This window comes from Podarcis gaigeae, assembly GCF_964106915.1.
Source record: "Podarcis gaigeae genome assembly, chromosome: 3".
NCBI lineage: Eukaryota > Metazoa > Chordata > Lepidosauria > Squamata > Lacertidae > Podarcis > Podarcis gaigeae.
Genome location: NC_139680.1, coordinates 110,962,077 through 110,989,338, shown reverse-complemented (window position 1 = coordinate 110,989,338; position 27,262 = coordinate 110,962,077). Strand labels below are relative to the sequence as shown.

General features: G+C 39.1%; 1 protein-coding gene and 1 long non-coding RNA gene across 7 annotated transcripts in view; one reads left to right on the top strand and one right to left on the bottom strand.

The window, feature by feature from the left end:
• Positions 1–161, bottom strand: part of LOC310842089 — an 11,425-nt gene extending 11,264 nt beyond the window's left edge. The window contains exon 1 of the long non-coding RNA XR_014562842.1: positions 66–161. This is a non-coding gene — a long non-coding RNA (uncharacterized lncRNA). The remainder of the gene's footprint in view (positions 1–65) is intronic.
• CCDC88A (coiled-coil domain containing 88A) overlaps positions 2–27,262 on the top strand; it is a 76,415-nt gene continuing 49,154 nt past the window's right edge. For all 6 annotated transcript variants that reach the window (XM_083732958.1, XM_083732957.1, XM_083732956.1 and 3 more), the window contains exons 1-8: positions 2–849; positions 968–1,068; positions 18,248–18,356; positions 21,272–21,341; positions 21,924–21,982; positions 22,470–22,553; positions 23,543–23,683; positions 24,852–25,021. In XM_083732958.1, the coding sequence (XP_083589084.1) occupies positions 787–849; positions 968–1,068; positions 18,248–18,356; positions 21,272–21,341; positions 21,924–21,982; positions 22,470–22,553; positions 23,543–23,683; positions 24,852–25,021 (797 nt within the window). In that variant the 5' untranslated portion in view covers positions 2–786. The remainder of the gene's footprint in view (positions 850–967; positions 1,069–18,247; positions 18,357–21,271; positions 21,342–21,923; positions 21,983–22,469; positions 22,554–23,542; positions 23,684–24,851; positions 25,022–27,262) is intronic.

Below are 27,262 nucleotides of genomic sequence, written 5' to 3'. Positions count from 1 at the left end.
AAGCTGCCTCCCCACGGGGGGGGGGGTGGAAAAACAACCTTCCTTCCTTCCTTCGCACCCCAAACCATCCTTGGCTGAAGGAGCCGGCGCCCTCCTTGTCTGCATGGGGAGGGAAGCGAGCCTGGCTTGCGGAGCGGGGAGGGATTTCCTGTGCGGCCTCGCTTGAGAAAAGGGGGGGGACTTGGAAAGTGGGGTGGTGGCTTGGAAGGAGAGATTTCTGGGCGCCCCCCCCCCTTGTCACACACATTGCACGGGAGCGAAACTGGGTCGAGGTAGTTTTCCTTGGGATTTGCATGTCTTTGCAGTCTCGCTTGCTGGTGCGGCGGCAGCCCCGGGGGGAGAAAAGGGGCTGGGGGGGTGTTGCTGTTGTGCGGCTGGCTGATGTAGGGCTCTTTCGTAGGGTCGCTTCCTTTCTTTCTCCTTCCTCTTAAAGCACGGACAGAAGAGGAAGAAAGAGAGTGAAGTCGAAGACATACATCCGTAGGAAGCGTCGGGGGAGGGTTTTTTTTTTTGGGGGGGGAATCCCTGAAAATGAACGTCGATGGCCTCGCGACCGCTCCTTTTCTGGACGAGGGGCATAATGAAAACCCTGTTGTCGCCGCTGCCCTGGCTACTTTTTGAATTTTATCGGGGGAACTAGCTTGGACGTATTCTTCCTGAACTCGTGGAGCATTTTACGGAATTACTGCAACGGAGGGAACCTCATACTGGCTTCTGGTTTTGTTTTGCTTTTCTTTCTTTCTTGGAAAATCCTGATTTGTGTGTTTTTTAAAAAAAGCTCTTAAGATGGAAAACGAGATTTTCACACCTCTTTTAGAGGTCTTCATATCCAGCCCTCTTGTTACGTGGGTAAGCATTAATTCACTATTCAGTGGCAGAGATTTCAAATGCGTGTGTGTATGTATGTGTATAATTTCTTACGGTAGAGACCAAGACGAAGTATGTCATTGTGATAATTCTGTTATAGGTTAAGACATTTGGACCGTTAGCTGGAGGAAATCCAACAAACTTGGACGAATATGTTGCACTTGTGGATGGAGTTTTCTTGAATGAAGTCATGCTTCAAATGTAAGTTGTTTTATTGTATGATTTGGTGTCTTCTGTATGCCACTTTTAGCAGTTGGTCTAAGAATGCATTTATTTCTTGTGGTCACTTTTTCTGCTTACTTGGGAACATGGTTCAGTGCCTTAACATATTCCCAATTGTTTGTACTGCTTCTGTGTGCAGCTGTTTCCTGGCAGTTGTATATCCACAAGAATTCAGCAGAAGTGGGGAGATGCAAAATTGTTAGGCAGAAGTAACACAGGATTCAGTCCAGTAAAGGGTTAAGTACTGCATCTGGTCTGAGAATAATTGTACTCAGATGAAATGTTCAACTCTAAGCTTTTTATATTTGCCGTATAAGCTCAGTATACATTTTAATGTTTTGTAGAAACCTTCCAGGTTTCGTCCCTCATATGTTATCTGTATGGAGCTTCAGATCCCTGATTTTGATCAATGTTTAAGACAAAATGCAATAGTGCTTGCAAACTGATCTTAATTTTACTTGGGAAGGAAACCCCATTGATTTCAGCAGTTTGTTTAAATGAAAGCTGCACTTAATTATTCTGTGCTGTAATATACTTCAGAAACACAGCTCAGAACAAAAGTTTGAGGGAAATCTGTTGAGGATAGTATTTTGGTTCAATGGCATCATTTTGTAGTGATCATTACAAAGGCTAGTCTGTCCCCAGTTTGAATTAATATTGGAAAACCCAGCAGAAATGGATTCATATTTTAAACCTTAATTTATGGCTAAGTGATGTTAATTTTTGTATCACTAATATGGATGGAAGAACCATATATTCTATTTTTCAGTGGTGAGATATCTTAACGAATAAAGTTGTGGGAAATTAAATGTAGTTTAATAAGAAATAGGGCACTCCCAGAAGCAGCATGTTTCCTTTGAGATGAACATTGCCACAAGAGGTTTCCCCAGTTTTTGATGAGAGATGAATGCCACTAATGAAATGGCTTACAACTTGCTGCTAAAACATTTTTAGACTACACAGGACTAAACCTAAAAGTAACATTTCCACATCCTGAATTGGGAGCAAAAATGTTTTAGTCCTGTGTAGTCTATTGTACTTTGTTTGCCCAAGAGCTGTTGCTCATAAGCTAGTGATTCAACATGTGGAAATCATCATGCATGAATCAACATCTGTGAAAGATATGAGCAGCAACAAGTACTGTTGTTAAAACCTTCTGATTTAAGTAACATTCAAAGGGTTCACAAATTAAGGATGCATGCAGTTAATAATGGCTATGTATAAAAAAGTCTAGTATGAGGTCAGACTTCACTGACATGAAAGTTCAATGAATATGATTACTTGAAGCCAGATATTACAATTTTTTGTTCTTTAATAAAGCTGTATAGCTGGATGATTACTTTCAGTATAGTCAGAAACATAATAGAATTTAGGATGTCATTCTGAAGACTAAGAGCCTTGTATTGTACTCATTTCTTTGCTGTTGGTGCAGTGGAGAATTGGAGATGATCCTTTGGTAGAGATGGAAATTCTTTCTTCTTATATGGAATAGTGTGTACTTTTGTTGAAATCTCTCTACCGTGGCTTACAGTAGCTTGGGCACAACAGAACCTTGTTTAAACTGCTTTGTAGTTTTACCATCATTTTATGAAGATTTAGATTATTCTTGGTACTCAGGGTGGTGGGCCACTAGGATTTCATTCCTGAGAGTTATGGACCTAGCTAGCTTCCAGAATGCTTAGGCATAGTGATGCGTTTGGGATGGGACAGGCAAAGGTAAAGTTGATGCTGATTGATGACCTGATGTGGATTGGAGGTTGACTGAGGCTGTTGAGAAAATAGTGCCCAGAAAAACACTTGTGGTCTTCTCTTATTTACAGTGGAGGTTTTTGGCACTGGAGTATCAAGGGAGACAACAAAGAGTGGCAGAGAAATAGTCTGCATCTGACTCATCATGCCACACCTGTACTATAACAGTGTCAGTGATAGAAAATGCTCTCTTCTGTTACCATTGTGTCTGAATAAAGACAGCTTATTTTTGAAACCATTTAAGCAGAGTTGCTTGGGGTAATGATAATTCAGTTTGCTAGCTGATTTGCAAAAAAGTCAGTCACATACAACTTGACTTGGATATCACATTTAGAGTACAGCTGTACCAAGTGCTCATGTGCAGACATTTTCTGACAAAAAGCCCTGATTTAAGGAGAGATGCAAAATGCTTCTCTCTGCTGCTCCTTTGGCACCATTTTCTTCTCCTTCACAATGTGACCCCAGCTAATTAACAATCATACAGCAACTATGAAATAACACTGCTATATAGCTGATCTAGATTGGGTACATTTTATCCCAAGGTCAATTAAATTAGCACAAACTCTGAATTGGTATTGGGAGGGTAGCAAATATTTTAATCAGGAGTCTACAAAAGCTTTACAATTCCCTTTCAGACTATGACATATCAATAAATTCTGAAAGGGGCTAGCTCATGGCCACACTGATTCTGTCACTGGATACAAATGAGTTTCCTATAGACCACTATGAGCATGGGGCAGAGACTTATTGGTCTGCTACTTGGAGCATCAACCACCACACCCTTTAACCACAGGGCCTTTTGACAAACCAATTGGCAAACTAAAATGAAGAACCTCAAGATGTTGATTCAGCATTCTCTCTATGTTGGTTCTATACCAGGAGAGGGTTCACTCACTCAATGTTAAGTGGGACACTTCTAAGACAGGCAGAGGGTGAAGTGCTACTTCATAGTTGCTGTATGATTGGGGCAACCCAGTCAGATGGACGGGGTACAAATGTTGTTGTTGTTGTTGTTGTTGTTGTTGTTGTTGTTGTTGTTGTTGTTGTTGTTAATAATTAGCTGGGATGCATCATAAATTGCATATTCCACTACTACAGTTGACTGTTTCTTACCTAGGCTGTGGTCCAAGTTTTCCAGTGAATCTGAACAGCATAACAATTTAGGAAACCCTTAGTTATCTTCCAGCAACTCCTGTAGCCAAGCTAGTGCCAAACATTTTGCTCTGCTTTCCTTTGGACCACAAAAAAGGCTGAGAGAGCAGAGATAACATGGGAGGATAGCCACAACAGATGCTGTAATTCTTCAACAGTTTGACTTCACCCCCAAAGGCAAACTTCTCCACTGTCTCCCAAGACAGATGGATGCCAACCACAGTTAACAAATCATTTTAAGATTTAGAACAAGACTGCACATGAGGTTTACTTATAGTTTGACCTTGAGTACAAACTTCTCACCCCCAAAAACAGAAAGGTGGTGGTGTGGATATAGACCTGGGACTCCAGTGTAGTGGACATGAATCTTTGTCCCCCTGAAATAATAGAGGACTCCCCATGCCTACAATTTTCTTAGGAATTTTTTTCCCCAGGCATGGGGAGTGGGTGGCTGCTTTGGTTCAGGACCCTAGCAAGGTAAAGGCTTAAAGCACCACTATGCCCCATGCATTCTCCTGCATGCAAAGACAGGCAGTAGCGGATTGAGTGAATGAGACCAATAGTGGGTCCAAAGGTCAATAAGCCAGTTTCTGCACATGTTGTAGAGGGAAATAAGGGACAGATGGGGATCTTCAAACTGGGGAGGTAGCCCATCTAGGAAAAGGAAGACTCTGACCCCAAACCTCCGCTGCTTTGAGGGACCGAAGAAAAGGCTAAGGAATAAACCTTACACAAAACTAGAGTGGAGTCCCTAAGATGCTTGGATGGCCCTTGTACGCCTCATTTTGGCAACTTTTGCAGCCTAGCTGGTATCAATTGTATTTAGGGCGCAGCCTGACTCCCTCCTCTGGCAACCTGCACAGAATTTTGCTTAATCGGTTGCCATTAATTTGATTTTAATTAATTTTTATAATGAAATATTTTTAGAATGTGTGATTATTTAACTGTTTGATTATTTGATTGTTGTTAGCCGCCCTGAGCCCGGCTTCGGCTGGGGAGGGCGGGATATAAATAAAAATTTTATTATTATTATTATTATTATTATTATTATTATTATTCTCTGATTTCCTTAGGACCACATCAGGCCAGGGGGTGGGTGCGGTGTTTTGTCATCTGGGCAGGTCGGAACCTCCACATATTCTGCCCAGGCTTGCACCCCGGAGAAGTCACTTCAGTGTTCCTAATGCAGCAAAAACAACAGTTTGACTTCATCCCTGGAGGCATACTCCATTGTCTAGGGTCCTGAACTGATAAGGATCATGCTGCTTATGCTGACAGTTCTTTGAAGGGGAAACCTAATGATAATTCCAGAACTGGGGTACCACTGTTGAGAATTGATGATTTTCATATCTGGTGGTAGAAGACATTGAAAAGGGCCTCTGCAGAAGATATTAATGATAATGGGATAGGTGCTCCTAATCAATAGCTTTTCTATATTTAGGTCAGATCATGTATAGGAGCTACTTTCATAGGCTCCAGTATCAAAAGAAGCTTGTCAGTGTACTTTCCAGTCCTACACAGATTCTCACTTCACTACCATGCCATGAATAGACTTTGGTAACTAAATGTAACCTTTCTCTGAAATTCAAAACTCTTCCAAATTCCTTGTGAAAGCCAGTCCAATAAAATGGGTCTCTTCTTTCAAGTAGCTTTATCAGCTTTTGCAAATCAGGACTTGAGCACTTCTCATGAGAGAGAGGACTCTCTGTGCTGTGCTGTGCTGTGATGAACAATACTCACAATCAATTCAGTTTAACAAATAAGGCATCAGCTGCAGGATATTCCAGCTACATCCCCTCCTTTATTGTATTCAGCCACCCCGGGATCAGAGGGGCTGGCTCTGCTTAAAAACAAGAAGAAATCTGGAAGCTTTTAGAAACAATAAAAATATTACTACTACTACTACTACTACTACTACTACTACTACTACTACTTTGGCGATCACTCGTAGCCGAGGAAGATTGTCTTCCATGAACATGGTCTTAACGGTGAGTCCGTAAGTGACTGTGGAGGCCAATTCTGGATCCATACATCCTTCCACAGTGGGGACATAGGTTTCCGGGTGGGAGTTGATGATGGTGAGGGTTTGCCAAACATGCCTTCCTCTTAGCACGTTTCTCCCTTTTGTTCTGAGTTTGAGCATCTTCAAAGTCCATGACACCTGTGGTAAAGGTGTTCTCCAATTGGAGTGCTCACAGGCCAGTGTTTCCCAATTGTCAGTGTTTATACTACATTTTAAAAAAGATTTGCCTTGAGAGAGTCTTTAAACCTCTTTTGTTGACCACCAGCATTACGCTTTCCATTTTTAAGTTCTGAACAGAGTAGTTGCTTTGGAAGACAATTATCAGGCATCCAAACAACATGACCAACCCAACCAAGTTCATGTTGAAGAATAATTGCTTCAACACTGGTGATCTTTGCTTCTTCCATTAGTTCACCTGTCTTCCCAAGTGATGTGTAAAAAAATTTGGAGACACGATTGATGGAATCTTTCAAGGAGTTGGAGATGGTGTTTATAGGTAGCCCATGTTTCACAAGCATACAATAAGGTTGGTAGTACAATAGCTTTGTAAACAAGCATTTTGGCTTCCCTGTGAATGTCCCAGTCCTCAAACTCTCTACATTTCAATCGTGAGAAAGCTGGATTTTGACATCGGTGTATGCTGATATCAAAGAAAAAGTGCTGCTTACCAGAATTTGCAGCCAGTGGTGAAGGGACTAAATAGACGGTGATGATTTCTGACCTGTGAAGCAGGAAGTTTGGATGTGGAGACCAGGCTTATTCCAGCAGGATGTTGGGAACAGCTATTTCGTAAGGCAAGGCATGGGATGTAGGAAAATAGATGAGAGCTGTTGGAGGATGCTTGGTCCTTGAAGTACTCAGGGGCAATAGGGTTGCTGGTGAATATATTTTGGTATGCAAGATATGAAAAGGTAGCATCTTTTGATGGAGATTTTTATTAGCTAATCACTGCCCCTTTGCACATGAAAGCAGCTGGGGGTAACTACAGGTAATATCCAACTAAGTCATACACTGCATAGTCCCATTGAAATCAATGGATCAGAATAATTGTGGATTCCACATTTGTTTCAAAATGAAATTAATCAGCACAGCAGCAAAAGAAGATGTGTAGAGCCCTCCTATTCCCTGTTGCATATACTCCTGCCAGAGGTGAAACCATTTGCACTTCAGTAGGAAGGGAGTTGCAAAATCGGGGGCCACCACAGAAATGGGCCTTTTTTTCATGAAGCTTATTGCCCTCGAGTTGTACCTCGAGTTGCAAATGCCTCAGGTTACAAACTCCGCTAACCTGGAAAAGTTACCTCGAGTTGAGAACTTTGCCCCAGGATGAGAACAGAAATTGTGTGCCGGCGGCGCAGCGGCAGCAAGAGGCCCCATTAGCAAAAGCATGCATCTAGTTAAGAACAGTTTCAGGTTAAGAACGGACCTCCAGAAAGATTTGAGTTCATAACTAGAGGTACCACTGTATTACTGAAATGAAGATATTTTTAAGCACTTTAATCATACTAGCCATAACTTGAAAGAAATGGCTAGAATAATGATGTGATAGCTTATTTGTTGTGTGGAGGGACTGAAGACATCGGATCTTTTACAAACGTCTTCCTTAAGTGTTTATTGATTTGAATATAATGGCTGTTAACAAACAGTCCAAAGCATCTGTTTAAAATATCATTTTCCCCATTCAGTTGTTCAGTAAGGCTTTTCTGTTCCACCAGAACAGATTTTATTTCTGTTATGCCATGTTCCCTTCAGTTGTCTACATTTCCCATTGTAGGTCACTGTTAGGGCAACTTTATATATTCATTCCAGGGCCCATAACTAGGTCACTTGTGTTGAAGGCTCATATTAAGTGAGGCACTGACTGCATTTTTCCCCTAAGTAGGATTCCTACCCCCCACACCAGTCGGGTGATTACTTCAAACAATTTAAGCAATAAATGATGCAGACATAAGCTACAATAGAGATAGAAATATAAGTATAAGCAGAATATAGTCATGGCCATATTATTTTAAGTTATAGCATTGTAAAAAAGACACAAAGTTGGACATTATTATTTATGGAAACAAAACCTTTCAAGAGAAGTAAAAACCATTCCTTTAAATTTATTTTCTTGCACCTTTTGCTGAACCCTGAGGGGGAAACACTGGAAATTAACAGAACCTTCCACTACAACAGAATTGTTATTTTAAAATAATAGAAATTGCAGTATATATAAAACTTGTGTTTCCCCCTCAGGGGAAGAGAATACGTCTTCTAGCTGCTATTACCAGATTCTCTATAAGGTGTTTGATATTAACTGATAGGCTGTGATCTGTTGGGTTTTATTGATAACCTGATTCTGAAACCCCTGGAGATTTGGGCAGCTTCATAAAATGTGTAGAAAGTGTGCCCTGGAAGCCCTGAGCTGATGAGGGAAGCTACAGGAGGGGGTAGGTCTAGACTCCTTATCTATGTGCCCTTTTTCCTATTTAAAATAACAGAGCAATCCTAATCTTGGGCTAGGGTCTGGGAAGGTCAGCTGAAGCCTTGCAGGCGTCTACTGTCAAGGGCAAGAGTTGGGGGCATGCCTCCCCCCTTTTTCCCCTTGCTATGCCAGCTTCAAGCTGGTATAGCTGAGGAACCAGAGGATCAGACTCACAAAACTTTACTCAGTGGATGTAAAGCTGCTGGCACACTGCCCTAAAATGGCATTTTAGGGTTTTTTCATGCTGAACAGCTGGCAGCAGCTTACTGCTTGTTTGGGTTTACTGTACCTTGAGGCCTCTGACATGGGAGAGCTGCCTCCAACATAACAGCACTCCTTTCTGCCAGTAGAGAGAAATTTATCATAATCCTCTCTTTCAGCCATAGACATGAGGGAAGGATTGTGGCCTTACACTTTCCCAACACCTACCTACCTACCTTCCTTCCTTCCTTCCTTCCTTCCTTCCTTCCTTCCTTCCTTCCTTCCTTCCTTTTACTTGATCAGAAAAATTCTATATGTAAACAAATGGCATTGCTGCCATGACATCTATTTTGGCTCTAATGTTATGGAGAAAAGTATTTTAAACAAAATAAATGGATAGCAGTGAAGTTTGCACTTCTGGTTTCTGAGCAAAAGATGAATTATTTGTATCAGTTTGTTTCTTCAATTCACATTTCAGAATTTGTCAACTGGGATTAAGGAAGCAGTATTTTTAAATTTAAAGGCCGCTGTACACACATAGAATTTAAGTGACTATATTTTAATGCGTCCTCTTAACTGTTCATAATTATGCCTTGAAAGCGAAAATATATGCACTTAAAAAAAAAAAGCTTGTGGCTATTTATGTCATTTGAAAATGTTGTAAGTGGGTTTATTGTGTCCACTTGGCAATGATTTGCTCCTGGGATGCCTGACAAAATACATGTTTGTTTTTGCTTGAACGTAGTAAATAAAACAAGTTTGTTTCAGTATATAAAGGAGCACATGTAGTAGTTAAACTAAAATGTAACAATAGTGCAACTGTTTTCACAGTTTGTGCTGCTTTGAGGACACAGCTGTTTAAATTAATGTAAAAAAATACTTCCTGGAGTTAAATTTCTGATTTGTCTTCAAGATCGCACAATCTTCTTTCTTAGCCATTTTTTGTTATCAGTAATTCTAAGATCATTGCTGTTTCTTTTGTCTACAAATGATCCTCAGATCGTTCTGTCTTTCCTAGTTTTATGTCCTTCTTTATCCTCTGATTTTCATCTTTTTATTTAAAAGTCCCGATTTGCTTTGTGGGTTGATGTATAAGATAAATTTTCTTTGGTCTTTTCCCCTTTTTATTCTTTTGATCCGTAATACTGGATAGTCTGTGACTGTAATATATTTGGTGTAGCCTGGTGCAGAAAATAAGGGTATAGGAAAAAGTAGTAAATTTTGTCCTTCAGAAGCTTTTTACCCTTAAGGTTTCTGTGGGAGGGTGAATTATTATTGCCCCCACAATGCATTGCAGGACAATGTACAATAAAAACAGCAAAAACACAGTTGAAAACAACACACACCAAATATATATTGATATAGATACAGATATATAGTGTGTGTGTACACACACACACACACACACACACATGGAGAGAGAGAGAGACCCATGACAGAGACCCATTCATTCAGCTGGGAAGGCCTGTTGGAACAAAAAATGTATTCAGTTGTTTCCACAAAACGCAGATAGTGTTGTATTTTGCAAGGAATCAGGTTGGTTGGCATCCATTTGTATCGGGAGACTGGATGAGTGCCACAAAACAGATGCAGCCATACTAAAGCCCTGCTCTAAGTCTGAATGCATCAAAGCAACATAAAATTCTATTTGGTAATCAGATATTCAGTTTTCTGTCAAACACAATCATCTTTATAACACACAAACTTAGATTTTCTCATCCCAGCCAGAAGTCGGTCCAATTATCAGTTTTCACCAATCTGGTGTCTTCAACTGATCTCTCCCAGCAGCCCCAGATAGTACTACTGATGTGAGTTCTACTTCAGAAGATAATGAATTTTTTTACCCTGATATAAAAGCGGCACATATATCTGAAGCTTGTCTTGGAAGTCTGATTTTGTATTTCAGCATGCAGCCCCCACATGGACCTCATGGTCCCAAAGCACTAATCTTTCTCCCCTGCTCCATATCAGCACCCTGATGGGGAATTGCACACAGCCAACGTTTTGAGTGGAGACTTTCCCCTGCCAAATCATGCTTTCTTTTTCATTCTCTTCCTGTATTTATGACTTAATGCTGAGACATCAAGCAGGAAGCACCTGAGCAGATGCACTCTAGCAGCACTCTAGACTTTACAGTATTTAGTGAAAGGAAATGTTGATAGTCAAAACCTTTTATAGAACCATTTTTCTTGCTACCTTTCTTTTTTCTTTGTTTTTGTTTATGGAAAATGAATGCCTTTTTTTGAATTACTTTTCCCTCTTAGGAAACCTAAGCGCAGTGTAATAATAATAATTTAACATTTTTGTTTGAAGTACTGTTTATAAAGGAATGGCTTTCTTGTATATGTCTAGTGGAATAATATTTCTTAAAACTGAGCTTGTGATGAGGTAGCTTGTATCATGAACAGTTGCTTAAGGGAAGAGGATGGTGTCACCCATCCAAGCATAACTGTGAATGAGAAACTTGGCACATATCCTTAACACATCAGTGTGAACATGAGACGGCTCTGTTTCAGCTCACAGATTTCCTCAGTATTAACAGTTAGCGATGCGTGACATTATGTTTGCTTTCAACTTTGGCATCTTAATCACAGGATCACCCATACTTTCCTGCATGGGCAAATATACTATTAGAATGAATTGTGAACTAATATATATGTGATCAATTGCCACAAGCATTATCTTGTCACTAGCTCTGTCAAACAGTAGCCATAGCCAGCTATCTCATAAGAGTGCTTACTTTTGATATTCAGAATATTTGTGACTTTCTAGTACAAAACTACTCAGATTTGAAGTCATTTTTGTTGGTTTTCTTAAAAAATTTCATTCCATACAGAAATATTTTACTTCTAAGGTTCTAAATCCACAACCTCATAGAACTATCTACAGAAGGCTGTCAATTTTCCTTTATTCCTGGGTGAAATAGCTGTATAACATTCCAATAGACGAAATGCCACAGAGCCATATTAGCTTCCTCTCTTTTAAAAAAGTTAAATCTGATAACTATACCACTATGTTTGAATCTTATAATACTCATTTATAGAGCTGGTTGAAATTGCTGATTGGAATGCTTTACTGATAGTTTTCAAATTATCAAGTACAGCCTTCATTTATTCTACCTGCCACTGCTTACAGTTTGCAAACCAGAACAGTTTAATAGATAAGTTATAACATACCAGTATAGACCCAGTGTGGAATCCTTTTCCAGTACAGACAAGTGCTGAAATGGATTTTGTGCATGTAGTCCATTTTAGGCTTTCAAAAATTGACAAAGTATGTGTCATGTTCACAAAATATAAAACAGGAAGTTAGACAAACTCTTCCTTTTGAGTAGATATTGACATACCATTAGTTTGGCAAACGGGGGCATGCCGGAAAATATGGGACATTATAAAAACATAGTGAAAAAAATTGGCCAAGTTTCACATTCATTCCACTAATACTTTCAAGAGGCAGTCCTTCAGGGATACTGAAAGACTATCTCTTTTAGGCAAAAGTCTTTTAGGTCAAGAGTTTCACTGCCAAATAAATACTTTGCAGTTATGTATTCCTCCTTACAACAAACGTAAAGTTTCAGTGTACCCTTTAGCAGTGCTATTTTTCTAGAAAAATAAGTACTTGAACTCACCATGAACACTTCCCTGAGTTCCAAATAGAAAAAGCCCTGCCCTTTTGTACCAGTACTTGAAAGTCATAGTTAGAGTCTGAAGAGGGAAAGATGTTACAGCTATATCTGAACATATTCAGTATGATCAGTTTACTGTATTGGATTTTAGTATTCACCATGTATAAAATAATTTGAAAACGTATCTTTGCAGACATTATGAAGCATTGTTGAAACCATTAAAGTTTTCAGGGTTTTGATATGTAGAAGTGACCTTCTGAGACATTTAAGCTGCAATTCTAATGATGTATACTCAGAATTTTGCCCCATTGATTCCAATGAGTTACTCTGTGGTGTGGTTAGGCCTGCAGCCTTAGAGATAGATTTTCACAAGAGTGTTTCTTGAATGATAGATGTAGTTCGTATGTCAGTCTCGCAGAGCTATGGATGCTCAAGCAAATCATGTATTGTGTGGTTAATATAGGTTGTATTTGTACTATAGTATAAATATATATTTTAAAATTAATAATTTAGTATAATTGAGTCTGGTTTAATCATTAAGTACCGTCATTGAACAGATGGCAGGAGAAGACACAACTGATTTGCTGTCTGGTTAGATTTAGAAATCTGATAGCTTAATGGCTTCATATTTATTTGTGATAGATTTTGTTGCATGAAAAAGATACCTAATCCCTGATTATGTGATGTCTGAATCTGTAGTTTATAGTGGTGATAGCATTTGAGAATATCAGACTCCCCTCTATTTACTATGGTTTTTGAACTAATGTATTATCATTGTGGGTGCTCTTGTCTGTTTTTCCTCCAGTTGAAATTAATGTAACTTGTCATATGTAGGTTGCTTTTAAATGTAAAATTGCTTAAGGCTATCTTTTACTGCTGGGCTGCCTATTGACTTCTAGACAAATTTGCCCTATTTTGTTAGGCTATTTGCCAGTGAAGCATTCTCATTTTCCACCTTACAAAGGAGCTATTCAGATATGTAGGATTCATTGCCTTAGAATATATATAGTGTGACTTTCGAGATTGCCACTGGCAACTTATGTTTGTCTCATGCAGATATTTTTCTGTAATCCCATAAAGTGTAGGTCTATTTTTGTACTGGAAATATTTCAGAAGCAATGATCCTGCTTTTTAATATTGAGACTATGAACTGAAAAGTTAAAAACAAAAAAGTAGCACCACATATTACACTGTTAAATTCAATGGAAACCACAAATAAGTTACTATGTTTGTTTTGAGATATGTTTTCCTCATCCTGCTCTAGAGCATACCTCAGGAAGCAGTCCAAGATGCATGGAGGCTGAGGTCTTCCTACTCCTCTAGGTCTTCCTCCATTAGTGATAGCTTAGTAGAATAGCCATCTAAAGCCACTGTGATTTTCAATTGGCCAGATGCACACATGACTCGTAACCTGAAACATGGGTCCCACTTTCAGATTTTCACTCTTGATTAAAAATTAATAGTGTGAATAATGCACATTTTCTAATCCTAAAATTACTAATTCTAAGATGGCAGTTCAGAGGAATATACATAGTGAGTTCAGAGGAATATACATAGTGTTACCTGGACATTGCTACTATATCAAAAGCAGTGATTTTTTAAAACAGTATTGTAATTAAAAACAGATTTAAGTTGAAGAGTCAAGAGAGTGTCTGTGCAAACAGGTGAGTCTTCAAAAACCAGTAGAATTCCAATATTGATAGGGCCTCTCATAATTCAGCAGAAAGTGTATTCCATATGTACAACTTGAATATTGGGGGGGGGGGGGCAATGCAACATGCAGTGGGGAAGAGAAATGCCAATATAGAAATCACATAATTTACTTGAAAATTAAAGCAGTGCTTCTCCAACAAATGGAAGAGGAAACAAAACCGAGAACTAGACGAATGGGTTTCTTCTGCTGAGGAGGAAGTGGTCCCCTGCCGCTATTTCTCATTCTTAGGGTGATCTGAACTGCCCTAAGAACACTTAATCAGGAGCAAACCCTTTGAACCTCTGTAGGTTTTGTAACTTGATTCTAATACATGTTTGCAGAGAACCAAGAGCAATTATATGCCTGTCTACTCACAGGCATGTCCTGTTGAGTTCAATGGGACTTACTCCTAACTGTGTATAGGATTACAGCTTAAATCTACAGATCTCAGGTGGTGTCCAGAGAATTATCTAGTCCTGAGAACGGGGCCTTTTCTGCAGTGGCTCACTGTGGAATGGTCTCACCAGGAACACTCACCTGGCACCTTCATTACATACCTTAGATGCTAGGTGAAAACATTCCTCTGCTCCTAGGCCTTTGGCTGATGAAACAAAACTATGACCTTTTAAACTGTGTGTGGGGTTATTGTTTTCTTTGTTATTATAGTATGTATTTTTGTGTTTTTATACTGTAAAGTGCCCTGTGATCCTTTGATGAAGGGTGGTATATAAATTTATTATTTAAAAAGCAGCAATTCTCAACACGTGTGTGACTGGGGGTGGGAAGCAGTGTAGATGGTGGCATGAACAGGCTGCTTTTCCACTTACAACCTGCTTGCCTTCTCAGCTGGGTGTCGGTGGTAAAAATATTCAAAATACTTTTGGTTACATGTGTGTGCACTCCGCACTGCGCCCCACCCCCCTGCTTGTTCCATGAGCGTGAAGAATTGCAGCCTAAACCTTTCTTTCTTAAAAACATTTGCAAGACACCCTTTGAGGCAGCTAACAATTTTTAAAGAGAAAAAATAGTCAATTTTGAAATAAGTCACATTATATAACTGCAGCTTAGATCCCAAATGTTTGCTTAAATAAGCGAGCCCTATATTTTTCCTGAAGGTTAATAAAGGGGTGAATTGCTACAGCTCTGCTGGGAACTGATTCAAAAGCCTGAGGCCACTGTCAAAAGGAGAGGGTGCAGGGAATAAATAAAATTTAGTACTGCACTTTGGATTCTTTTTTCCTCCTGCCTTATTGGGTAGTGTGTTGATTATTTATTTGCAGTTCTGCAGGTTTTAAGATTTCAGTTATGTTGGCCTTCCACTGGGATCAGAAATAATTGCTGCTTCCTACTCACATCTGCCAGACTCATGGGAAGAGCTTTCTTCAGCTGCATGTCTTGGCTTCTAGAATTTCTGTGAGATCCTTCCTTGACCGCTGCCAAGAAAAGCTATTTCCTCTGTCTAGCGGTAGCTACTGGTACAAAGACTTGGGCCTTCTGCTGTAATTGATCAGTAACAGCTGAGCTGCCTTTACATTTACACTTTGATTACTACAGAATCAAGACTCTCCATCTCATCCTATCTAAAACAGGCATTTCTAGGTTGAAAATCTTTGCCAAAAGCTGATACGATTTACAACTTGTATCCAAATACTTACTGGTATTTGGTTTTGTTGTCTGCCACTGCTGAATCAGACAAAGGCCTCTATAATCCAGTACCCTATGTCCTACAGCAGCAAACCACAAGCAGAACATGTTGGTACTACTAACTACTAGCCTCCGTCCAGTAGCACCTTAGAGACCAACTAAGTTTGTTGTTGGTATGAGCTTTTGTGTGCATGCACAGAAGGTACTAACAAACTTAGTTGGTCTCTAAGGTACTACTGGAAGGAATCCACCCCACCCCCGACTACGGCAGACCAGCACGGCTACCTACCTGTTACTTGCCTCCTGTTCTTCTTACCTACTCATTACTCATCTGATCATGAAAGTAGCATACAGGCATGATGTCTAGTAGCTGGTGATGTTAGCTTATTCTCTGTGAAGTCTGCTAATCTCATCTAAATTAGTGGTGATCTCCATATTTTATGTTAGTGAATTCCATTAAATTTTATGCAATTATTTTTAGTTTATGTATGTGACACACAGATAGAAGCTAGGTATTCGGGAGACCTAGGTGCTGGGTTCTTAGTATAATACCATGTTTTAGTTTTATGCTGGTTTGAATGTATGCATTATTTGTTTGCTGATGTTGTAAGTGGCTTTTGAGTTACATTTTTTGGGGGGAAATTAATAAGTTTAATAAATATCTCTTGGAGTGCATTTCCATCAAATATTAATTATATGAACAGCTTTTTTTGGTTCTACATAGCATCTTGTATTGGTTCTTCTGTTTTATAAAGTCAGGGTTTGAAAAAATGGGTAATAACAATCTTGCAGTGTTCTCTATCAGAAGAAAACTTTAGTAGAAGAAATATTAATCTGAATCTCATGGCTGTTTCCATGTTGTGATTAATTTTAATACAGTGCTATGAGGAAGAGGGTGAAAGCTAGGGAGATACACTTTTAAAAGTATGTCTTTTCTGCTTCCTAAATTCTAGACTAGAGCTTTGATGTTTTTAGTTATTACATTTGAACCCTTTCCTCCCTTTGTGCTAATGTTTCTTATAGTTGACAGGTTTTTTTCCAGAGTTAATTTTGGACACACACAGTTTCAGAGTCTTCTTAAGAATGTATGAGAACAAAAGCTACCCACTGGTAGAGGTGTCCCTTGTGTTTCTGCATGAGTTAATTATTCTGAATGTGCTTCCTGTTTGAAAGAAAGAAAAGCCAATAGAGTAGCTTGTTCCCATTTCCCTGAGGGCAACCAATTTTGCTGCATCTCTATCAGGAGCAATTGATCTAATTACACACAAAGCAGAGACATGTCAGAATTGTTCTCCAATAGGCTAGAGCCATTAATCATGCAGATGCAGTGGGCAGCCTCCTCTGTGCTGAGTACTTTTGGCAAGGCTGGCGCTATGATTTTGGAAGCTCTTGGGGCAAGAGATAATTGAAGTACCTGCTTATCAAGCCTCTTGCCCAGGAGCTTCCAAAATCATAGAAGTGAATTGACGCAAGGGGCAGCATATCAGATCAAATGCTTCTGTTACTTCCTCATCTGCTGCTTCATCTTGCACCAATTCAGATTTTGCACATGAAGTGGACCTAAGGTAATCTGGGGTGAGGGTTCTTTCCCCATATGCATAATGCATGCACTCAGTGCTTTTTGTTTTAGAAAAAAAAAGATGCCGGTACTCATTATGAAGCAGTTACTTTTAAGTGTCACACATTTAACATTTGGGGGGGGGGAGGTGCTGGGACTGCACACTTTATGAAAGGTAGATCTAAAAGGCTAAGGGAAGGGTTAATTTTACGCTTAAGAAAAAAAGCAAACATTGAAAAACGAAAAAATCTATGAAAGATTATTGGAGTGAATCCCAGTACACCTGGATGTGGGGTTGCTCAGATGGTCAGAGATTGGGACAAAGGAATAGGGGCACCATATTCCTTATTTATGGTATTGGAACTGGTAGGTGGGGATTGAGTGACAGGCTTCTCAGCACAATCAATGGATTGAGTTTCTCATATCCATATATATTTGGAGGCTGGCATAGTTTTATTTAAAAAGGAGTTTGCTTGGGCTATCCCTGGCCGTCTTGACATAATCATGGGATAGCTCAGATTGTATACACAAATGTGGCAAGAGTTATAGGTCTTGGCCTCCCTGAATGAATGGAGGCTAGGAAGACTGTGTTTTACAAAGAGGTCTTACCTAGAATGGCAGACAAGAGAGCTGTGAATCATATTTTGAAGTATTCCCCATCCATATCCTTGTGTAGCATTGTCCTTGCAGCCCTAGTTACAGCAGTGGAATTGAGGCTTTCAGCTAGTATTTTTATCTGGACCCCTGACACATATAAGGGATCTAAGAACACAAGTATTGTCTATCTGGCCTTCCTTCTTTGTTCTTAGCCTTGTTTGTTTGTATAAACAAAGTGCTCCCATTATTGAAGGTTCTATAGATATGAGAGCACAGTAATATATCAAAGTGCTTCTATTATTTTTGCCGCCCCCCCCAAACAAAAGTTTGTGAATCTGGATTATATTTGAGTAACTAGTAACTGGTCTTTCTCCTTAGCTGACACATAAATTTCCCTTTGTGAATTTCAACTAAATGAACTTTCTTTAATTTACTTTCATGTTTTATTTCAGCAACCCTAAGGCATCTAGTCAAAGAGTAAATAAGAAAATCAACAATGATGCATCACTTCGAATTCAAAATTTATCTATTTTGGTGAAGCAAATAAAATCATACTATCAGGTAAGTGATTTTTCTTTCTTTTAAAAAGCATTTGTAAAGATGTGTTTGTGGACAGTGCTAAGCTAATATAGACACAATTGTCTAAATTGTGAATTTGGTTTGCTGTGCTGTTCCTCTCCTTTCCTCTAAGAAACCCATAATGAATCAGAATGTCTCTATTTGAAGTTGACAGTGAGCTAGTTAGCAGGTAACTTTAAAACATGATTAAAAGTAAACTGTGGTTTACCCAAAGAGCTCACTGTGCTGGTTCATGCAGCTAATATAGTGCTTGCTTTGCTCTACCCATGCTCCTTCTGCTGCCTTGCAAACAAGCCAAGAGATCCAAATCTGGATACTATCCAAACAAACCATGAGCCCAGGTTTGGATGTCATGAGAAGCTAGAAATTGACTTGTTTTCTGATGGCGTGCCAGCAGTTGGGGAGGAGCAAAGCAAGCTCTGTGCATTAGCATTCTGCTGATTCACATTTAACCAGGGATCACTAACACAGTGCCTGAGGGTGCCATGGGAGACACTGGTGGACGTGAAAGGTCCCTACAAATATCCGCTCAAAAATCCACAGTGCATTAGAGACTGCTTTTCTCCTTCCTGTTGGTCGGGATTGGATATCAACCCTCACTTCCATTTAAGCAGCTGAGAGGTGCAATGAGCATCTCTTTGTGAAAGAGTGGTAACTAATTTAGGTGTCTTCCCTCTCCCCATTGATGGGTGCATGTCCACATCTTTTTGTATACCTGTCATAGATGGCCATTATTTCTTATTTCTGTCAAAGCACCTAAACAACATTCTTTTGAGTTGAAAACCATCCTAAATACAATACTAAAATTTAGAGGGCAGAGCAGGTTAAAATAATTGATTTCCATGACAGGAGTGTTGTGATTGGAGTGTCAGAATGTTGATTCATCCAGAAGGAACACTTTACCTTTCTGGTATCTTCATCTTCTGGTATTTTCTGGTAGAACTATAAAATTTCAGTATAATGGGTTATATTTTATTATGTCATACTCAGACTAAAACAATTGAAATGAATTGGTGTGGTTAATGAGTCTATTGTTGCCAAGGGTCTACCCTTGAGTATGACTTATTGGAACCAGCTGAATGTATTTTAAATGCCGTCTGATCCTTAATTGCTTGGATGTAGCTAATACTTCCATCAGCTCATCTTTTTCTGATCAGTATTTTATACTATGGAACTTAGATTTGCTTCCCAGTAATGACTCAGCTTTATGTGTATAGAAAATGTAAACTTAAATTCATTATATTAAATTCATTTCAGCACCTCGGATCCTTTAGATTCAGTTCTGTTGTTACATCATTTTGTTATCTACTTAAAATCCTATCTTGCTTTGAGAAGTAGATTATCAGTTTCTTCATAACTGTGTCAAAATATGTTGTACAACAGCTGAAAGAAAAGAGGACAGCCCTCTTAATCATGCAGAACATAAATTTGGACATTTTTATTGAACATATGGCAAAATCCCTGTAATATAGAAAAACAGTCTTGTGCTGCCAAATCTGTGTATGTGTTAGCAGCTGCTGTGATAGGTTTCCAGATGTTAGAGGGAATACACACCAACGTTAAAGAATTAGGTACTGTCTAGACTGAGGATTTTCGCTCATTACCACTGCTGCACACTGGTGGCTGTATAGTTAGAACAGGTCAACTTCCATGAGATTGTTCATGAAACACATAAATTGTACTTGTTTTCTTTTTAAATAGCTTTTTTCATTCCTGGACAACACTGCACATTCCAGTTGAAGCAAATTTGCACTATATCTGTAGTCCTTGTTGACCTGACTATTGTGATACAGTTCATTCTTGTCTGTCTGTAGTCTGCATTTTTAAATTTTCCTAGACCTTGATCACTGGAGGAAATTACTTTTATTATCAATTATATCTTGAATATGATACTGTTTTTAATTTGTTAACTTCATACTTAATGAGCAATCACTGGGTTTTAAATTTTTTGTCTCAGTCTTATATGCACATTAAAGTTAACAAATGTTCATTTTTCATGTTAATTGTGAGTGTCTGGTGGACCTAATGCAGACTAGTCAGGTGGGTCTGAGGTTTTTTATTATTATAAGGTTACAAATTGTTCCTGGAGGAATGCTTAGTGCATGTATCAGACAGCCTCCTACATCAGTGATAATATTATTAATTCAATTTATTTGTTGTCTAATACAAAATGTCTCTAGGCAGCTTACATACATAATTAAAAACAACCACCAAGTATACAATAACAGTACCCCACCCCCAAAAAAACCCACAGAAAGCATGATGATAGTATTCTCTCAAATGCTTGGGTTAAGAGGCAGGTTTTAATCTGGCACCGAAAGGATGTAAGTGTTGGAGAGTGCATTTCATAGAGCGAAGGGCATCAGATGATGATAGTAGGGGCTGGATACATCCAAGTCTAATGACACATTCCCTTAGATAATGGGATCCTGGGCTGAATAGAGTTTTGCAGGTTGAAAGTAGCACTTTGAAGTGGAATCAGAAACATCTGTGCAGCCTCCTATATATGGTTTAGACCAGGTACGGACTTTGGTCTTTCAAATTTAAGCAGCGCCTTGTGCAAGGCCAAAAATGGCCCCCGCCTTCCGTTCTGCTCAGTTCACTAGATCATAGTTGTACTGCCCTGCTTTGTCACCAGGGCTCGGTACCCAGTGAGGCAGAAATGGTCACACTGCCCTAAATCCACCTCAAACAGTGCAGTCCTATGTACTAAGGTCATTGGGTTTTACTCCTAGGTAAGTATAGATAAAGAAATGTAGCCTAGGTATATGTTAAATCAGAAGTGAGTTTGAATGGGTGCTTCATTATTTTAAAGATATTTGTGTTTTTAGTTAACATATGGATGGTGTGGTCATCCTTCGCACAGCTCTTGTAAATCTTTACATTCATTTCTATAGGAGACATTGCAACAATTGATTATGATGCCTTTGCCAAACATCTTGATAATTGGCAAAAATCCCTTTTCAGGTAAGTAGTATATTCAGTTTAAAACAGACATTCAGTGTTAAGTTTATTATTAAATATTTAGAACTCAACATTTGCATCAAATTTTCAGGTGTTCAAAGGGGTTCCCATTCATTATCATATTTATGATAACCCTGTAAGGTAAATCAGTATTAACATAGGGGGAGACTAAGGATGAAAGGCAGTAGCTTGCCTAAGACTGTCTAGTGAGTTCATAACAGGCAAGTTTAGAACTGAGAATTTCCTGATTCTTGACTTTGCTTACAAGGGATTGCATTACCACCCCATGCCCTAAGGGTCTTCATCAAACTCATAGTGGCAGTGGTAGCACACTTCTGCATGGAAGACCATCCACATGTATGTTTACCTGGATGACCTGTACAAAGAGCCCTTCAACACATAAAATCAAACTAGCCACCCTAAGTGATCATGGGTTCCTAGTGAAAAGGGTACTTACTCTTTTCAGGAAGAGTATAGCACCTAGGAGTGCTAGTCCTAGCCAAAAAGTAAAAAATAGTGTTGGTAGCGTACAAATAATGATTATCTAAAGATGTACACAGTGTGCTGTTTTTCTGATATTTTCAGAACAAGGCACTGAAGAAGTAAAAAAGCTGCTTCTACTCCTCCTTGGATGTGCAGTTCAGGTGAGCTCTCAATTATACAACCACTTGTGATATTCACTTAAAGGTAGCAACCTGCTTTATACCGAGTCAGAGTACTGGTTCAACCAAACTGGCAGAGGTTCTCTAGAGTGTTCAGACAGAAATCTTCTCCATTCCTACTGGATATGTGACAGCAATTGAAACTGGGACCTTCTGCATGCAGAAAGAGGGGGAAATGCTGTTGTGCCCAGGTCCTGTAGTTTAACCAAGAATGGAAGCAAAAGCTTTTGAATTCCTCCAACCACATGGAGGAAGGAAAAGAGGGAAGTGTGTGAATCTAGGAGGAGGCTAGACTTGTTCACATAGTTTAGTATGATATCTGAATGTAACTGTTGTGTCTAGGTACTCAGTTATTGTTAATGAGACCTTTAGATATTTCAGTATGCCTAACAGATAACATTTTAGGTCTTCTTGAGCTATTATGTTTAGCCAATTGTAATGTTAAATTTGGTTAATATCTGTGTTTTAGTGTCAGAAGAAAGAAGAATTCATTGAAAGAATCCAAAGTTTAGACTTTGATATAAGAGCTGCTGTTGCTGCCCATATACAAGAGGTATTATCTGGTTTTCTACTATTAAAATCTTATCTATATATGGATTTTGGAGGCAGCCTTCCATCTTGATTATTTTTTATTCAGAAGAATATAAATTATAGTTACTACAGATTATGAAGCCAATATGATACACAGAACACACTGTAAATCTATGTAAAATTAGAAAAAATACATTTAAAATGTTTCTGAAACTAGTCTTTCTCATCTTTTAATACTAAGTACCTACCCAGGTAACAACTTTAATCACAATGAATGAATGCAAGACATGACATTTCAGTAATTTTAGAGAAGGGAGATTCAAACCAACTGATGAATTTGAGAGTTTATCTGTATTGTGATTTTAAAAAAGAGTGTGAACAAGGGTGTGCACAAGATAAGAGCCAAAAAGTCTTGGGAGAAGAAGTTCATGAGTCAATTTTAGTTTCAACTTTAAAAAAGCCATAAAGGTGGTATGCTAGAAAGGTACATGACTGCTAAGAGTATTCAGATATGGTTTAAAGAGATGTTATTGTTGTTGGTACCTGTATTTGTGTTAACTACCACTAGTCCTTAATAGCAGTTGAGGAATTTTTCATTTTAAAAATAAAATGGAGTAGATTTTTTTCATTTGATTTATAGATGGCTTAATATTAAAAAAATCTCTAAGTGGTTTACAGTAATTTTACTTCTAAACAGAGATGGTTTTAATGTGCTAAATAAAATTATTTAAAAATAAGATACGCTGCTAAGGCTGTAATCAATATCTTCATTCTTGAAGGATGAGCCAAGTGAAACTATTCCCAAATCACTGGATTTTTCTTGGACTAAGTGGTACGGATTTCAGAATGTTCCTTAAAATGTATTTAAGGTTATGAATCTTTGTTTCTTAAAGCTGACATGGACTTCAAATCTTTTGCTCCACATTAGGTTACATTCTGTTAGCACATCTTTTCATAGTCTTATCATTGAAACAGCACAGTTTTCACTTTATTGTTATTTATCATATGCAGGTAACTCATAATCAGGAAAATGTGTTTGATCTCCAGTGGATGGATGACAGTGCTCTGTCACATGACTGTATTGAGTCTCTCCTAAAAAATATGGCATTGCATTTAAAAAGGCTTATAGATGAGCGAGATGAGCATTCTGAGGTATGTGTCGTACTAGTTTTCCCCTTCTGCTAATGGATTTTTAGTTCTTAAAGAAGTGTGTTAATTAGAAAAAAGCCTGGGAGTATAACTGCTCAACTATTTGCAAATACTGAAATTTGATAGATTTGTATATTTTGTTGATGTGTAGGTACACGTGGCCCCTTTCAGTGGTTATGTTTTTAATATTACACTTCTTTAAAAGCAACAGCCAGCTTTTGCCTTAGTGCTGAAAATAGCTGGCAGCTAAAAGCAACAATTGACCTGTTTGCACACCACATTAAACCATAGCTTAAAACAAACTATGGCTTTAAGTGAATGAACAGAGTGCTGATGCACTCCTGAGAAGTTCATGTAGCACTCTTCCCCTGCTCTTACTGCTGCCATTAGACTACAGAAATACGATTTTTAATTGTCTTCTTCTCAGTTCTCTAAACTGAGTGGTATTGACAGATGAGCATCTTGGCCTTGAAAAATATGGGTTAAATTCACACACACCTACTTATTGACCCAGAGGCAAGAATACTGAAAATGAGTTATCTAGTGTCATGGACTGGCTCGATGCAGAGGAGTAGTGGGAGCACCAGCTGGGGAACTCCTTAAGGAACCCCCAGGGAAGAAGGCTCGGGTCCAGGGGATTGGTGGTGGGACGGTGATGAATGGTCAGAGGGGAGAAGGAGCAGACTGGGAGAAGAAGGAGGAGGTCTTAGCAGCAGGAGAGGTGACAGGGTTTAGTGAACAGGAGGAATCTGTGGCACAGAGCAGAGGGTGGCCAAGAGGCAGAGTGGAGACAAGCTGCTGAAGAATCCAGGGAGTCTCCCCCTCCTGCTGCATCCAACTGCTCTCCTTGAACTCACAGAGAAATGAAACAGGCAGAACAGAGTGTGTGTGTGTGTGCAGGCACAGCCTGAGCTTGCATGGGAAAGACACTGGGGAGGAGGAGTCCTAGTGGACACTGGGAAGGCAGGGACCTTCAGTCCTTGCAACTGCTTCATTGGGGCAAGACCTAGAAAGAGTTACTGAGACCAGTAGGCGTGAGCTGTAGTTTGTTTCCTTAAATAAAAATTTAACTGCCCTGGCCTCGGGTGACATCCCCCCCATTGCTGACCTATATCTAGCTCCTGCCCTGACATGCTTATGTGGTAATCAAAGCTTTCATGTTGTATCTTAGACTATCATAGAACTCTCTGAAGAACGAGACTCTCTTCATTTTCTACCTCATGCATCAGCAGCACAATCACCTTGTGGATCTCCAGGCATGAAGCGCACTGAAAGTAGGCAGCACTTGTCAGTGGAACTAGCAGATGCCAAAGCAAAGATCAGAAGGCTTAGACAAGAGCTGTAAGTACACTGTGAAGAGTGCTAGATGGCACTAAGAAACTCTGGGCCCTTGGGGAAGTAGTGTAGAAATAGCCTTTTTAGCTTGAAGTTTTATTTTATTAGTATCTGTGTTATATATGCTTCTGTAGTTGTGTATCAGACTTGTGTATGTGGTTAGTTAACAGTTTATTCCTATTTTCAGTTCATATAGTTGGTAAGATGGAAAATAATGCTTAAAGTATCTTACATTCTTATAAGCACTTCCAAATTCACATTCTGTCTTATCTCAGTTACAATACTCCTAGGGTCAGGGTGTTTGAGTTAAACTTTCAAGTAAACAAGTGTAGATTTTGAATGATAAGTCACTTGGTGACTTCAATATGACTTCCAGTTATATGAATGTAGAACTGCAGCATAATTCTGTTGTGCTTACGCAGAGAAATATAAGCATTTTTGCAATTTGGCTCCTCTCTTTTCCAATGGTGTATTGGTGGTTTTGCAGGAATGAATTTCTGGATGAGTTCAGTATTTTTATAAAAAGATACGCAAGCACTTTGCACACATATTCAGGCTTGCAATCATTTTTCTTTTCTGAAGGTCAGTATCAAAAGTTCCTTAGTCTTTTGGTGATGGCTTGTGAAGTGGTGTGAAGTACAGGCTTTTCTGCGTAGATTCGGGGAAAGCATTGGAACCTGAGTTTGTTGCAGGATGTGGTCCCTATGTTTATATATCCCTGTTGTGCTGTCTTTTGTTGTGGGTAAATAACTTTTACATTAAGGGAGTATCTCTAAGCAAGGACAGGCTTACCACTCAAAGGTCATAGAATTGTAGAATCACAGAGATGGAAGGGACCCAGAGGGTCATCTATTCCAACCCCCTGTAAAGGCTCTTTTGAGAGATTTTGGACTGGACTGGACTAGAGAACACTGGACCTTTGGAGTTATGCTAAATGGCTACTAATTTAACAGCCTTATCCCAAAAGGGTAAGAGTAAATGTTAGCTGACAAATTTGTAAGAAGTTGTTGTTGTTGGTGGTGGTGTTTTTAAGTTGGCATTTGGTCTGTCATTCCCCTTCCTCTTCCATAGGGAAAGAATTTGACAATCCTGACCATCTGTGTGGCCTTAAAACATTTCTTGAATAAAAGAATACAAGACTGTTCTGAACTGGAGCTCACTTTTTAAAAAATTACCTAAAGGGGTGGTAGTTGGAGGCAGAAAATGTCTATGAACAGTGGTATAGAGAAACAAGAATTTAGGGCAGTACAGCTCTGGTACTTTTGTCACAGCAGGATGACAGCACCATCCTTGCCATGGTTGTTTTATGGTTGACAGCTGATCCTAATAAATTTCTTTATTCTACTGTCTCTGCTGATTTTGGGGATTTGTAATGAAGCAACAAAGCTGCCTTCACTTCTAGATTCTCCTTGGAGGTGTGACTGTGGACTTTCTGGTTTATGGCTAATGAAGGCTGTCATGAAGAGTGCCTACACTTTAAAATTTACCCCATCCCACTGACTTCGAAATCTACTGCCAGAAGCCACTATCTAAGTCTATTATACCAAATTCTAGGGTGTTTCCGCCAACCTTTATCAGCTAGGATTTTCAAGGGTCTAACTTGGAACTAGTCACCTCCTTTCTTCCAGACATTGAATACTTATTGGTGACTGACAATGAAGTAAGCCTTCTAAGTAAGATTAATCTTTGGATATTATACACTCAATTCTGAATCTGCAAACAAATCGGTTTTGTGTCAGTTTTCCTAAGTAAAGGATTTATTTGCAAAATATGTGGCAAATGCACGATAGCTGGCAGAAGGTGACAGCCCCTGGTGGGGTCAGCTTAGGTTAATGAAGTTGTTTTGCACTCAGCAACAGTTGTACTGGATGGCTATAAATTTGTTTGCCATTACCATGCCACAATAGTCTTTTAAAATAACCTTATTTTTGGTTTTTAAAAATCCGTAAAAACAAGTGTTATCATCACATCCCTCAAATCAGGGTGTTGTGTTAGAAGAAATTTCTGCTTATTCTATCAGCTTTAACCTAAGTTGCCCAACAGCTGTTCTGTAATTGTCTGGCCTTCTATTTAATTTTCTGATGTGTGCCATATGGTGCTGGGTACTTTGCCATTTGAATAATGGGAGGGTGTGCCTTTATGCCAGTGCCTGAGGTCAGCTCGATGACACCCCACTCAACTGGGCTATTAACAGTGTGTCCCCTTTGAGTGGTATGCCTTCTGAGCTTTCTGGAATCCAGCCACATG